Here is a 13,724-nt window from a genome sequence, read left to right as displayed (position 1 = left end):
GCGGTCCATTCTTCCCTCTGTCGCGTGCTCGCGCGCGCGCGGGGGGAGGAGGATGCGGTCGCGCATCATTTCCCTTAATGCCCGCCGACGATCCGTAAATCCCACTGAAAAACGTACTACGTGCGCGCTTCTTCGCGTTCCTTTTTCGCTCGGGCACTCGGGCCGCTCTCTCTCTCTCTCTCTCTCTCTCTCTCTCTCTCGCCCGCCTCCCGCTCCACCTACCGCGGATTTTACCGACGTACGAGTGGCTCGCGGAGTTTTCATCCCCGACGGCCTAACGAGCTCGATTACGCTCATCGGATTTCATCGCGATGGAAGCGGAGTTGTTGGATCTTCGCATTGTACGCCTCCGTCGATCCTTCCTTACGAATCGCGGCCACGTCGCGCAAGCGTGGCGAAAATAAGAGAAAAAGGAGGAAGGGAGTGAAGCAGAGGAGAAGAAGGAGGAGAAGGAGAAAGAAGAGTAGAGGCGAGGTAGTAGCTCCAGGAGAGGGTAATGAAATTTTTAAGAAACCAGCGGCACGCTGGCGGAAACGTTGCTGGAAAATGTTAACTCGGGACTCGAGGACTTTGCGCGCTGAAATTAAGTAATGGGATGTAATTTCCACTCCCGCTCTTCGGCATTCTTTATGCTCATTACTCGCCGTCGTTTATTTGAATTAAATGTTAGACTGGAGCGGACTTGATTTTACGCGATACTCTGAGCGTAATGTCGAGGGTCACGTCTCGACTATTCTCGCGGATGCCGAGAGGATGCCGGGCGAAAATATTCCGGCGATACATCGGCCTCGGGGTCACACACACTCGGGGTGCCATTAAAATGGCATTATCGGAATCGCATCCTGTATTATTAGGTCCTAAGGCCTTGCTTACAGCCGACGAATACCGAAGCGCGCCGCGCGAAAAGCCCGGATTAATAAGAATTTTCCTAGTAAGAAGTACATTCGACACGAAAGCCACGTTTTCAGCATCCCCCGGCTGCATTCATCCGCCGGCTAACGGGCTTCATTACCCTCATTGAATTTCGCTGAAAGTCGTTATCTTGTGCGAGTAGTCGAAATCCGCTCAGCGAAATAAAGAAAATCCGTGTTCCTTGCGCAAGCCGCGGCGCGCATTTTAATCGAAATCGCTGCACTTCGGCCAATATATTCCGCGCTCGGAAATAAACCTCCTATCAAATATGCAGAAAACATTCTCTTTTCTTTTTCTCCTCGAGAACGCGGAACCTGTACTGTTCGCGCAAACTCGACTGGTGCGTGTCGCGCGCGCGCGCGCTTAAAATTATAATAAAAAATACTCTCCCGCGTGCAGAATTATCTCTCGAATATATTATACGAAAGAAGCAAAAAGAGAGAAGGAAAACGAACAATTACACTCGCACGCGCGCGCTACACGAGCCTCGACTCAATCCCCCGCAAACGTTCGCTTCGCAATTCTGCGACCCTTGTAATGTGTCTGGCTTTCAAGGCGTAATGGACACGTCACCAACGTTAAGCATCGGCGGATCGAGGGCCAGGGCGGCCCTTTTGACCACTAGTGGCACCGGAACCGGAAGCACCGACAGACGGGTCGTCTTTTTAGCAAGTCAACCGTCGGTCAGCGGCAGTCACGAGACGAAGACCTGGCCTCACCACTGGTCGCCGCACACGGTGAGTAGTTTATCGGCAAAGGTCTATCTATATTTTCTTCGTCTCCCGAAGGATTAGTCGAACGACTTTTTCATTCGATACGATCGTCCGGCCCGTCCGACAAGCATTTTCGGACATTGTCGTTGAGACGTATATTTTTCTTTCGCTCCTTCGGGAACGTCGCAACATATTTTTTACGTATCTCTAGATATTCAGAGTATCAGGTTATTAAATTTCCATGCCATGCACGATTGATGGGGGGCTCTTGGAAGTAATACCGCATCTTGCAAATTCGCTTCCCATTCCGTGCGCGGGATGTTTCGATTGCGATTCGCGGTGGAGCGGTGAGACATCTGACGGGACCGGCGCAACTTTCGGATTCTTCAATAATACCGCTCGATATTTTGTGCTCTCCAATTGCACCTTGACGCCGGGCTGATGACGGCGAGGAGAGACACGTCCGATCTCACTCGCCCGTCGATTTCCACCGTCGGTTTCCAGCCGACTTTCTCTCTCTCTCTCTCTCTCTCTCTCTCTCTCTCTCTCTCTCTCTCTCTCTCTCTCTCTCTCTCTCTCTCTCTCTCTCTCTCTCTCTCTCTCTCTCTCTCTCTCACGCGGAGATGCGAGCGTTGTTGCGCGTTGGCGCGACGAATAACAAGTAATGCGCTAATGAAGCAATCAGAGGACACGCGGAGATTTAATTATAGTGGAAGTCCGCGTTGCGCGCGAGCCCGGGCGAAATTACTCCGTCGAGGATAACGAGGGATCGATTCGCGAGCCATTCGGACTTTTACGACACGCGGAATTATGCCGCGGCGCATGTAGGTCGCTGTCGCGCGTGTTGCGCGATCGAAATTCAAAGCGCCTGGCCCATCGCCCGGCAAACTGGGACCGACATAAGCGTCACGATGCTCTGACGCGCACGGAAATATCTATACGCCGCGCGGCGACAGGTGACAATTCTCGAAATAATTAATGCATGGAGATTGACGAAGCCCTGAAATAAATAATACGAAATGGAGCCATCTCCCGATAATCAACTCGGCTGTCCGATCAGCCGGATAGCTGATCTCTGTCGGTAGACTGCGAAATGGCGAACTACCGGGGCGGGGCGGGGCGGGGGGAAAGGTGCCCGGCTCGTAAAACATAAATATCCTTTCCGAGTCCGACGAGACTCCCCCCTAGGACGATGATGAACTCGATCATTTCGATGCTCGCCCCGCCGCGTGAATTTCTCATGCGTTTAATTGGCCCGTTGTTCAGAGTCGAACGGTATGTTTGATAATTTTTTCATCTAGTACCGGGGAGGGGGGAGGGGGGATGACTAGATGCGACGTTGCTTTCCCATTATACATACGATCTCATTGTTTCACGTTTGATTGCCCCCTCCGCCCGCGTTCTTCGCACCCTCTCCAGCCCCGAGCCGTTGATCGGCGATTCCGAACGGAAACAAAAAGATTCGAGGGCGCGATTTGGTAACGCGCGACGGCGAGTGTTGGCAAATATTACACGAGCGCAAACACGATATCTATTTGAAGTTAATTTCACCGAGACACGCGAGCCGCACCACGTTTCTCAGGCAGGTAACGAGCATCTCGCGGCTGACGTAGCAGTCGGCGTCAGCCCGCTCTGACCGGTATTTCCTGAGCAGAGAGGGAGGGGGAGAGAGAGAGAGAGAGAGAGAGAGCGAGAGAGGAGGGGGAGGAAAAGCCGGGGAAAAAATGCGGATTTTTGATTCGAGCGAATATTATACGGCGCGGGCACGCGAGAGAACGAGCTGAAGCGAGCCGAACTGAAGCGAACCGCGCGTCGCGCTGCGCCGGTTCGGCGCGAAAATGAATCGCCCAGATTCGATCCCCCGATGCATTTAGTGCATTGACTGTTATCGGTCGTGTCGACCGGCCTGACGACGATACGGGCTCGCTTTGGCATTGTGATTCCCTCTTTGCCGAGCTTCGCGCGGCTCTCTTTCTCTCTCTGTCTATTCGCTCTCCGCTCCTCTTTCTCTCTCCCTGACGTTCTCTCCCTTCGTCACTGCGCGCTCCCTGCGCGGGCGGGCTGCAGCGCGATGTGCGGCGCATCGGCGTAGTCCCCCCTCGCACACTCGGAATTCTGAATTCCGCTCGTCACCCGCACGTATTCGGCTGGCGCGTGCACGCGAGCCATATGCGGGATATATGGCTATGGGTTTGCCGGCGCAGGGGTGTGACGGGATGAGACGCGCGGATGGACGGCAGCCAGAGGGCGTCGGGCGATATTTCGAGGAGTTCGGTACACGCGGATAGCACGGTTATTAATTTAACGGCGATGGATACGGGCTTGAGAGACTACCATTTCGGCTCGACCAGTGAGCGTGCGGGGGGGGGGGGGGATGGTGCGCACGACTGGGATGTACACACGGACACGGGGTGCGTGATGACGCGTACGGAGGGCCGACAGTTCGCGAAATATTATTGTATAGACTTCGGTTAATTGGCGGATTCTCTTTCGTTTCGCGACGTTTCGGTCGCTGAAAATGACCCCGCGATTATCACCGTAGGTCACGTCACGGTCGTCGCTGTCGCGGTTTAAATGTTTGATAACGCGACTCGGCGACTCGAAATGATTTTCGATACGCTTCCTCCCTCCCTCCCTCCCTCCCTGCCATCCGTCCGCCAGCCTCCTCCCGCCATTCGCGACGGACCGTGATTAATTACGAGACGGAAGCTGCCCATTGGCTCCGGGGCTGCGAGAACATTTTATATATCGACTAATGCGGACTTGCCGCTGGTTTGACCAGCGCTCTCTCTCTCTCTCTCTCTCTCTCTCTTTCTCTCGTCGTGTCTCGCGAGATTTTGATTTCGGCCTCGCTATCCATTATGCGCCGCGCCAGTTCCATTCCGCGGCGCCGGTTAATTAGTAACTTGCCCCCGTGGAAAGGGAGCTCATTCAATTCTTCTTGCGTCCTTTTTCTTCCCGTATTCTACGACGCACAGACGATCATTCAAGCACGGAAAGATTACTCTGTTAGTGTTAACGGAGAGTCAAAAGTCAGGAGAGAGAGAGAGAGAGAGAGAGAGGAAAGAGAGGAAGAGGGAGACAGAGAAAGATAGAGAGAGAGAGAGAGAGAGAGGGAGAAAGAAAGAAGTATAAAGAGAAAGAACTCTCGAGGTACTCTATATGTACGTCGCGTAATACGCGGACAAACGGAGTGGCGGAACTTGAAAAGTGCGACTCGTCCGGACGTTTTGCGAGTATTAACGAAGGATAAAAAGGCGTGTAGAGAGACCTCGGCCCTCTCTGGGGGCGGGGGCGGGGGCTGGAGGAGTAAGGGGCAAATGGCGCTTTAAGCGCGACCGCGGCGGACGAGAGCTCTCTCTCTCTCTCTCTCTCTTCCTCCCTCCCTCCCTCCCTCCCTCTCTCACTCTCATCCGCAGACGGAAAAGTTCCTCGCGGACGAATCCCGGTCGCGCTCCGCGCTGCGGTCCAGATGGCAATTTGATATCCGCGGGAAATGCGAGGTCGCGCGAACGGCCGTCTCGTCTCGCCTCGTCCCGCCTCGCCTCACCTGCTGAAGGGGGTCTCGTTACGCCGTTCACGACGGACATCATCGTCCGGTCGGAGAGGTCAATCTTGGCCGTGCGTGTGGCTTTATGGGCCCGTTTCCTCGTAACTCGGGCCGCGGCTGTAGGGCGCCCCATCGACGATCCCCCTGCTTAAACCCCTGCGCTACGTGGAAGTCGGCGGGCAGAGGGTGGGAGGGGGTGGGTCGAGAGGTCGGGGAGAGAGGGCATTTGCATAGTTATTCAGTGCGCCGGATGAAAGTCGTTACGGTCCGGCCTTCGAGAATTCCACCGCCGAAATTATCGACCGCGGGATTGCGCGCCTTTCATTCGCGCGCCGTGTTTCTGTCGCGACGGCGACGGCGACGGTGACGATAAAAGGCAGCGCGCGAGTACTCGGGCCGTAAATCGACAGCTGATATATATATATATATATATATATTTTAAAGTCCCTCGCAGTCCGTATTTATTAAGAGAAAATCTCGCACCGCTTATGTGCGCGGTTTCGTTCGTGCGCGATGGCCGCGATTCTGATATTTCTAGGCGCAGGATTTTCAGACCGATCGCTCGGATTCTCGGACTGACTGTCGTCAGTCCTTAATGAGAAACGCTTACTCGAGGCTTGCGATCTTGCGCACGGTTCGATGTAATTTTGCAGAATTGGAAGAAATTTCTGCGCGGAGTCCACATGGGATGTTCGCTTCGATGAAAAGGAATAAGAGTCGCCTGGGCTAATCCTCCGTCGTGCCGGTGTTGCTCGGGATAATCCGCCTCTCATACCTTAAATTACGTAAAGTCTTCTATTAGTAACGTTTAATTGCCAAAGAAACGGACCGAGACTCCGGCTAGTGAATAAATTACTACCCGCTCGATCGACCGCTAATTCCGGCCGGCGCGGCGAGTCCCGCAGCGACCTTCGTCTCGCGAATTAAGTTGCAAACGTAATGGGCCGCGTTGTCGCGGCGCCGGTTCCTCGATGGTCGATAAGTGGGCCAATCATACGTAATGGGGCTTAATTTGAGTGGTAATTCGGTAATTAGCGCCGGCTATGGGGTAGGCAGGGCTGCGAGCGAGGGTGCGCGGGGGCCGGTGGAAGAGTACTGGCGCCTTTTCGGGTGCAACCGCGCGGCGTAATCGATGAGGCGTGTTCGACGCCGCGCGACCGGTATTATTTACCCCGTTTGCGCAAACACTTCTAAGGTAATCAAAGACAAATATTGTTTCCGCTAGTGGCGCCGCGGCGGGGCGCCCTTCTCCAAGCGCTACAGATACAAACACCTTTTGCTAATTGGCAGTTAACCGGCTAATTGTGTGCAATTTATACCGGCGCTCGTGCTGGAACTCGGTTACACTTTGAAAGACTGCTCTTGTTCGCCGCGAGATAATATTTGTCGCGCGATCTTCCCCGTCAATTGTCGGGAGCAGACGCTGCTAATTATGCGAATAATCTGTGCCCTGCCGTGATATCGATTGTTCATTTCTCTCTCTCTCTCTCTCTCTCTACGTACCTCGTACCTGCGATTGTCGCCGACACTGTCAGCTTGGTGCAATTGAGAATATTCTCTATTCAAAGCTAGTCTTTTGTTAACATCAGATTCTTATAAACTATTTTACGTGTCTCCATAAATAAGAGCCAAGAGATGTGGAGAATAATTTCACTTATTATGTAAATCTTCGATTTTCGAATATTTTATCAAAAAGTTACGACCGTCGCGTACTTTTACAATCGATGCATACTTGCCCGAACCTTTCCATTCACTCGATTTCATTGACAATTTGGCTCCGACCTTTGCCTGTGTATGTAGGACACCCTGTATATATATGTACGGAGATGGCGAAATCCTCTCGCTCGCGGATACTTCATCGTGCAAATAAAAGCACGTGCGTCGGAATAAAAGATCGCACATAACTGGCGTTATCCGATAGCTCTAAAGGATTCGCTTAGGTTACGTACGACAATAGATAGACTTCGTTGTCACTATGAAGTCGCGTTGCTCCGCTTCTTAGCGTAGCTGTCGCAATAATCGTCTTCCAATCTCATAATCCGGCGAATTAGTGCCCGCGACGGTGCGCGGCAGCAGCTATTAGATCAGTCGTAAGCGCTGTTCAATGACGCGGTCTGCCGTGACTGTACGGCGTGCATTAGCGTCCGCAGGAGCGTCCGGAACGGAGCGCGACCGAATGTTGATTCGTTGGAAAAATTAATATCCCACGCGGGTGTCCGCCGCGCCGCGCCGCGCCGGCGGCGCGCTCTTATTTAATTTCCCAGACGATCGAAAATAATTTCCATTCCTCGAAAATAATTTCCCCTCTCGTACCGCACTCTCCGTCCGCCTTGCCATCCGCCGACAGACGGAGAACGATGGCTCGGTGGAGCGTCTACATTTTTTATCGCACGTCGTTCGCGAAGCGCGCCGATGAAAGTTCGAACGAGCAAAAATTTCTCGGTTTCCGGCCGCGCACAGGCTCGAAAGTTCCCTCCGTCGATTTGCCGGCGCCGTAAATCAGGATCGCTCGATGACATTTTACTGTGCGTGTTTTCTCTACCTCTTTCGTTCCCCCGGTCTCGCTCTCTCTCTCTCTCTCTCTCTCTCTCTCTCTCTCTCTCTCTCTCTCTCTCTCTCTCTCTCTCTCTCTCTCTCTCTGTCTCTGTCTCTCTCTCTCTCTCTCTCTCCCCCCTCTCTCTCTCAGAGTCGCTAGGGACAGCCAACCCTCGTATTCGTGAATATTTTTTTCCATGCTCGCCATTTTCGCCATCACTTTCTCGCCTTCCGTTCTTTCCGTCGTTTCTTTTTTTATCTCTATAATTCGTCCCTCTCTCCCTGTCCCTCTCTGTTTCCCTTTCTCGTTCTCCTCTTTCCCCTTCCGTCCAACGGACCGAAGACTTTTCCTCAAACTCCCCTTCGACGCCATTCGTGCCTCGTATATCCACCCACGTCCATTCGTATTCCCGTAGCCTGCTATATCATGGCGTATCAACTGTTTTGTCAGTTTCCGGTGCGAGCGCCGGATGAATGGGACTTCTTCTTGTGCTTCTTCTACTACTTCGCCCGCGCTGTTGAAATTATCGGGCCGACCCTCGCGGTCTCGTCGATGTACATATATATATATATATATATATATATATATATATATATATATATAAAACACCGACGCGACGGTAATATAATAATAATATGGCTGCTCACGTCGCGGCCGACTGTCGTATTCCGGAATTCATAAAATCAGCCGACGTTTATTTCATCGCACTTTCTCTCCGGCTCTCATTGTCAGCATTTCCGACGAATGTCTCTCTCGCACCGGAATCACGCTTCGCAAACTCGCGACCGTTTCTGACTTATGAATCTTTGATCCGTACTGACAAGCAAATATCCCGGATCTCACATCTCCAAATTTTACATATTCTCATATACTTACATATGTGTGTACATGTGCTCTTTTGATACATATTTTATATATATATATATATATATACACACATCTGTCTATATTTCATCGCATCTCAAGAGTCGTTAAACCCCGTCGGATTTATTCAAGGAGATATATGAAGCGTCGCGGACGCGTTACGCAACTCAAGCTGAGGAAAGAAAATCAATACGCTCGCGATTATCGCTAATTGGCCCGGCGAAATTAATATGCCTCCTCGACGGCGCGCGTTTTATCTTTCCAATTGCGGCACTAACAGATCGTCGGTTTCGGATGCGAAATTAAATTCGTGCGCGGCTGGAAGACACGCGAGAATCGCGCGGTTAATTGCACTCTGAGAAAGAACGACGCGCCAGGCACGATTCCGGTCAGGCTTTTCTTTCTGATATCCTCGCGGACAGCGGGGGTGGCGGCGGCGAACGGGGGGATGGATATCGCGGACTATCGGGAAGTTTCGTCGGCGACTGGCTGGCCGCCGGCAACCGACAGTTTCGGAGTCGATGTCTGAACCGAGCGAATGCTGAATGCGCTTCAGCCATCGACTGTAGACAATGTTAAGGCGAGCGTGCTGTGTTCGCGGAGGTCCCCGCGATTGCGGGGGCGTTGATGTATGGACGGCTATTTATTCGGCTGCCGGCACGAACGAAATGCCCTCCTGTCTTCCGTACAACGTCGCCTAAGTGGCAGGAGTGTAGGAGAAGTTGGAAGTTGACGAGGAGACCGCGGGACAAGGGCGCTGAATTAGTGCCACTCCGGGTACGACTCGGTCGGGAACGAGAGAAGGAGATTGATGATTGCCAGGTGGAGACGGACGGCGGGCCGCGAATGAAATCGGCATTCCGCGCGGTGGTGCTGGCGATCGAGTGTCAGCGGATTGTCGCTGCTTTTAGAACAGCGGCCATTCACACAGCCACCGTCGATTCTGCAGCCGTGGCTGTTTCGCGACAGCTCTTTTCTTGAAATTATCGGGAGAGGGTAGACACGTGAGAGTGTGTGTGTGTGTGTGTGTGTGTGTGTGTGTGTGCGCGTCTATGGCGAGTTACAGCGGATCGTTTCGAATTATCTGGCGAATTAGCGTATCTGGCCGATTGAAATTCGAACGGGGAAATCCCAGCTGGCTGTTTCTCAGGATTTCACTTGTCATTACCGCAGCGCAGCGCTCGATTCTATCCGTAAGCAGCTGAGAAGCTTCGCTTTGAACACTTTTCGACAGGTACACGCGTTTGGGATTTTCCGCGTTTCTGGCGAAGTCGCCGCGCGTTTTGGAAATTCATGACAGAGAGAAGTCGGCGGCAGCTTATTTCCCGAGTACGCTGTCGCGTCGTTCAAAAACGCTCCCGGCGAATTATTTACAGGGCCACTCAGCCACGAGATGTCGGGATTGATACAATTGAATAGACCGCGGCTGTGTCGTCGCTCGACGAGCAAGATATTTTAATTTTCCACGGATCTATTCCTGCGTCGAGAAGCGACGCTTAAAATAGGACAAGTGGCTCGAAACGACGACCAATTCCGCAATTCGATTGTCGAATGGCAGCGGCGGGGGGGGGGGGGGGGGGGGGAGGGGACGGTCATAGTGAAACAATAATAAAATTCTAGCGGCGGGATTAATTCGTAACACACAGCGGCGGCGATATATTTTCTCGAGAAATCCGCCGGTCGAATCGTTCACAAAAGCGACATTTCCTATCCTGTGCGTACTCGCCCCGAAGATGGAGAGGAGCGCGCGGTTAGACGGGGGACGTGCGCACATTTCATTTACGTATTTATAAGAACGACACGCGTCTCGTCTCGCCGTTGGGAGACGGCTTCCTTCAGGCACAGTCGCGAGTCTCCTCGTGGAAGCCCCTCCAAGGGAAAACTCTTGAAATGGAATTCTTCGGCAGTCGAGGATACGCGGAACCCAATGCTCGGACGGCAAGGATCTAGCCGGTAGAATGGCTTGGCTTTGACCCCCGTCGCGTCCTCCCCCGCACCCTTCTTCTACTATGTCTCCCCCTCCCCTCCTTCCCACTCCTTCTTGCCTCACCCCCTATCCCGCAGCAAATTGAAAATGGGAATTGGTCCTTTGAAGTTCGCGCAACGACCCGTCCATAATCTCCTTAATAACCTTCTCTGTCTCTCTCTCTCCCCCTCTCTCTCTCTCTCTCTCTCTCTCTCTCGCTCTCGCGCTCCGTCCTCGAACGGCGTCTCGCTTCTCACCCTCTCGCGCGCTCCTCGCCCGTCCAGATTGCTGCTGTAAGCTTTCTTACGCGCTGCAAGAAGGATGTAACGCGCGGCCTTTACATATTCGCTTTGTATAAACGCAGTATTAGTCGCATTTCATAGTCTTTTGGGCGCTCTTAATGGTACGACGGTGAGCCACGTTCGATCTTTGCGCACACAAGGTGAGTCTCGAGAGTCCAGAGACTTGCTGTTTCGGTCACCGGATTCGGTCGCAAAGTTGGGGCTGATTAGTTACTCCCGAGGATAGCCGAACTCGACGCGAAATATCGCAAATAGCCAGGCCGGCTGATTTTTGTTTCGCGCGCGATTTTGTAATAATTATTGCGCGAACTAATAAGCCTGTCGTGGACGGATTCCCGAGAGTAAACACATTTTGATCTCATATTAACTCTGCATATTCTGTTAAGCTTGAAGGACTCATCAAGGAGAATCTCGAGATATAATACTGTGTTATACAAATGATTATTTCTTGACGCTACAAATAGTCACTTTAACATCGTTTCGTTGAGGTATAGATAAGTATCCACTTACGAACTATTTGATATTTTATAATTCACGGATGTATATATAGGTGCTCTCCTTTAAATCTCATCATGATAGGTCAGAGGAAACATTAGAAACTATATGTAACACGAAAATAAGATAATTTCTTGTGTGTGTGTGTGTGTGTGTGTGTAATGTATCTTGAGATTCTCTGTTGATCTTTCAAATTTGGCAGTATTTGTAAGTTTAATACACGTACGACTAAAATTTCGATTCGGGCTTATTATTGGTTTATATTCCGAAAGATTTGACCGATAAATCAGGAAGCGTACCGAGAGAACACCGTGGAGTAACTTTTTAATAGGGACCGCTGATAATCTTCGCTACGGTCAAATTACGAAACTACTACAGAGCTGCTCGTAAAGTTGGCCGTTCAATCGCTTCTCTGTATCGCACGAGATACAAAATAATATAGTTAGCTTTTGGTCGATTCAAATAGGTACGACTTATTGTTCCACTCTGTCGATGATAGCTTTGTAAAAAAATAGGAGGAATTTCATCGGGGATTTGCAAATGATTATCGTTCGGTGACACGGCACGGACTTTTCGCCAGTTAGCGAATCCTGTGTGAGCATTCGCATCACGGCTCCGGCTACGTCACTGTAGGTGCTGGGGGTGGAAAAATTGTCCGAGGTCAGACGGGATTATGCAACTACTCATATTCATATTCCCCCGACTGCTGTTCATCATGGCGCCAAGTTTAAGCGATATGGTAAACGCCTCTATTTTTCGTTTGCGAGCGTATGTTGCCATTATAAACTGCTCCTGACTAGGTTCCCTTGATACACTCCTCAAGTCAAGACCTGCGGGTCAATTCTTTCGGGATATCCTGTATAACATCAAAGTAAGATGTGTTGCATCTTGAGACCGATCGCTCTTCTTCTCTACCGATCCCTCAAGTTCGACAGTAATATTTGCAAGTTTAACGCACAACCAAAATCGCGGTCGAGCTTTATTATCGGTTGATACGTACCTTGGAGAGCAAGTTCTCTCCAGCTGTTTTCAATCGCAGGCTCTCGGTAAGCCGTCGACTCCCGAGTCGTTCGCCCGGCGACAACCGTCGCTCCTAATGTGACCTCTATCTCTGCAACTTGACGGAGGAAAAAGGATCGCGCGTGCGCGGGATATGCGTCGCACACCCATTGCTCCGCGTGCGAAGGATTGAATGATATTAAAGCGACACACTACGTGTTCTTCCGCGCGTTCATCACGGAGCTGCCGAGACAAGCCGGAGTCAAGCGGAATGCCGGGGATGCGTCTCTCCGCGTCAAAGAATAAGAACGAGGAATCTTGAATTATAGCTGATATACGCCTCCGGCAGAGCGCACAACCGTAAGACCGCTTCAATAGAAAGTATTCCGCACTGCGTGCGCCGTGTAGACGCGGCGAATTTTGCGATTTAACGTTGTGCGCGCGCGCGCCATCTTTCCGTGCGACGTGCAATGTCGAAGGGTGGAACGGGACAGCCGGCGAATTGCGCGTGTGTGCGACGAGTGAGTAAATAAAAAAACAGCAGAAATTAACGCAAGTGTAATCTCGGCCGCTGTGTGTTAAGGGGACTGGAGGGTCAGATTGATGAAAAATCGTGCTTGTTTTTGATAATATTTTGTGACGAACTGCATAAATGTGCAAGAATGAAAATTTTAGGTATAGTTGTACAACATATGAAAAGTAGAAAAATTTTGTTTATTAACAAATACTCGTATAAATATACGATATATATATATATAGCTGAAATATACTCTTCTTTTTTTCAAGCTATCGTTTTTGCAGTAATATCTCGGCTCTCGGTGGTCCGATCAGAGCGAATTTTAGCTGGAAATCTTGAGGAGGCTTATCATTATCCGGTGAACCACTAGAAAAAAAAGAATCGAACAAAATGGCAGCTACTATTAGGAAAAAATTCAATTTTTTCAGGTCTTTTACATAATAAAAAGATTAATATCTCGAAATGAAATATTTTGACGGATATTTTGTTCATGGTTCATGGCTGAGAGCCGCATGAACAAATATTATTGCTTTACCATTTCAAATCGATACGAAGCTCAGTTTCGGAGAAATCACTGCAGAAAGTTGAACAATTTTGAAAATTTCGAGAGAAACCCGTTTAAAATTTAAGTCGACGTATATTTATATGAGTATTTGTTTAAAAACAAAATGTTTCTATTCCTCATATGTTATATAAATATATGTAAAATTTTCACTCTTGCACATTTATTCAGTTCGTCACAAAATCATTATCAAAGACAAGCACGATTTTTCAGTAATCTGACCCTCCAGTCACCTTAACGCGATACAACATTACCGCGCGCGTCTAGTTAATTCATCGTTGCGTCTGTGGATCTCGCAGCGGTGGATC

The 13,724-nt window shown here is 50.6% G+C and overlaps 1 protein-coding gene across 1 annotated transcript in view; it reads left to right on the top strand.

The window, feature by feature from the left end:
- Positions 1–13,724, top strand: part of Scgdelta (sarcoglycan delta) — a 230,783-nt gene that overhangs the window by 1,912 nt on the left and 215,147 nt on the right. Inside the window, exon 2 of the mRNA XM_025303374.1 lies at positions 1,468–1,649. Coding sequence (XP_025159159.1) covers positions 1,473–1,649 — 177 coding nt within the window. The 5' untranslated portion in view covers positions 1,468–1,472. The remainder of the gene's footprint in view (positions 1–1,467; positions 1,650–13,724) is intronic.

The sequence above is a fragment of the Harpegnathos saltator genome, unplaced genomic scaffold (assembly GCF_003227715.2).
Source record: "Harpegnathos saltator strain DR-91 unplaced genomic scaffold, Hsal_v8.6 scaffold115, whole genome shotgun sequence".
NCBI classification, from domain to species: Eukaryota; Metazoa; Arthropoda; class Insecta; order Hymenoptera; family Formicidae; genus Harpegnathos; species Harpegnathos saltator.
Note: the sequence above shows the minus strand (reverse complement) of the source record. Positions and strands in the feature narration are given on the sequence as shown.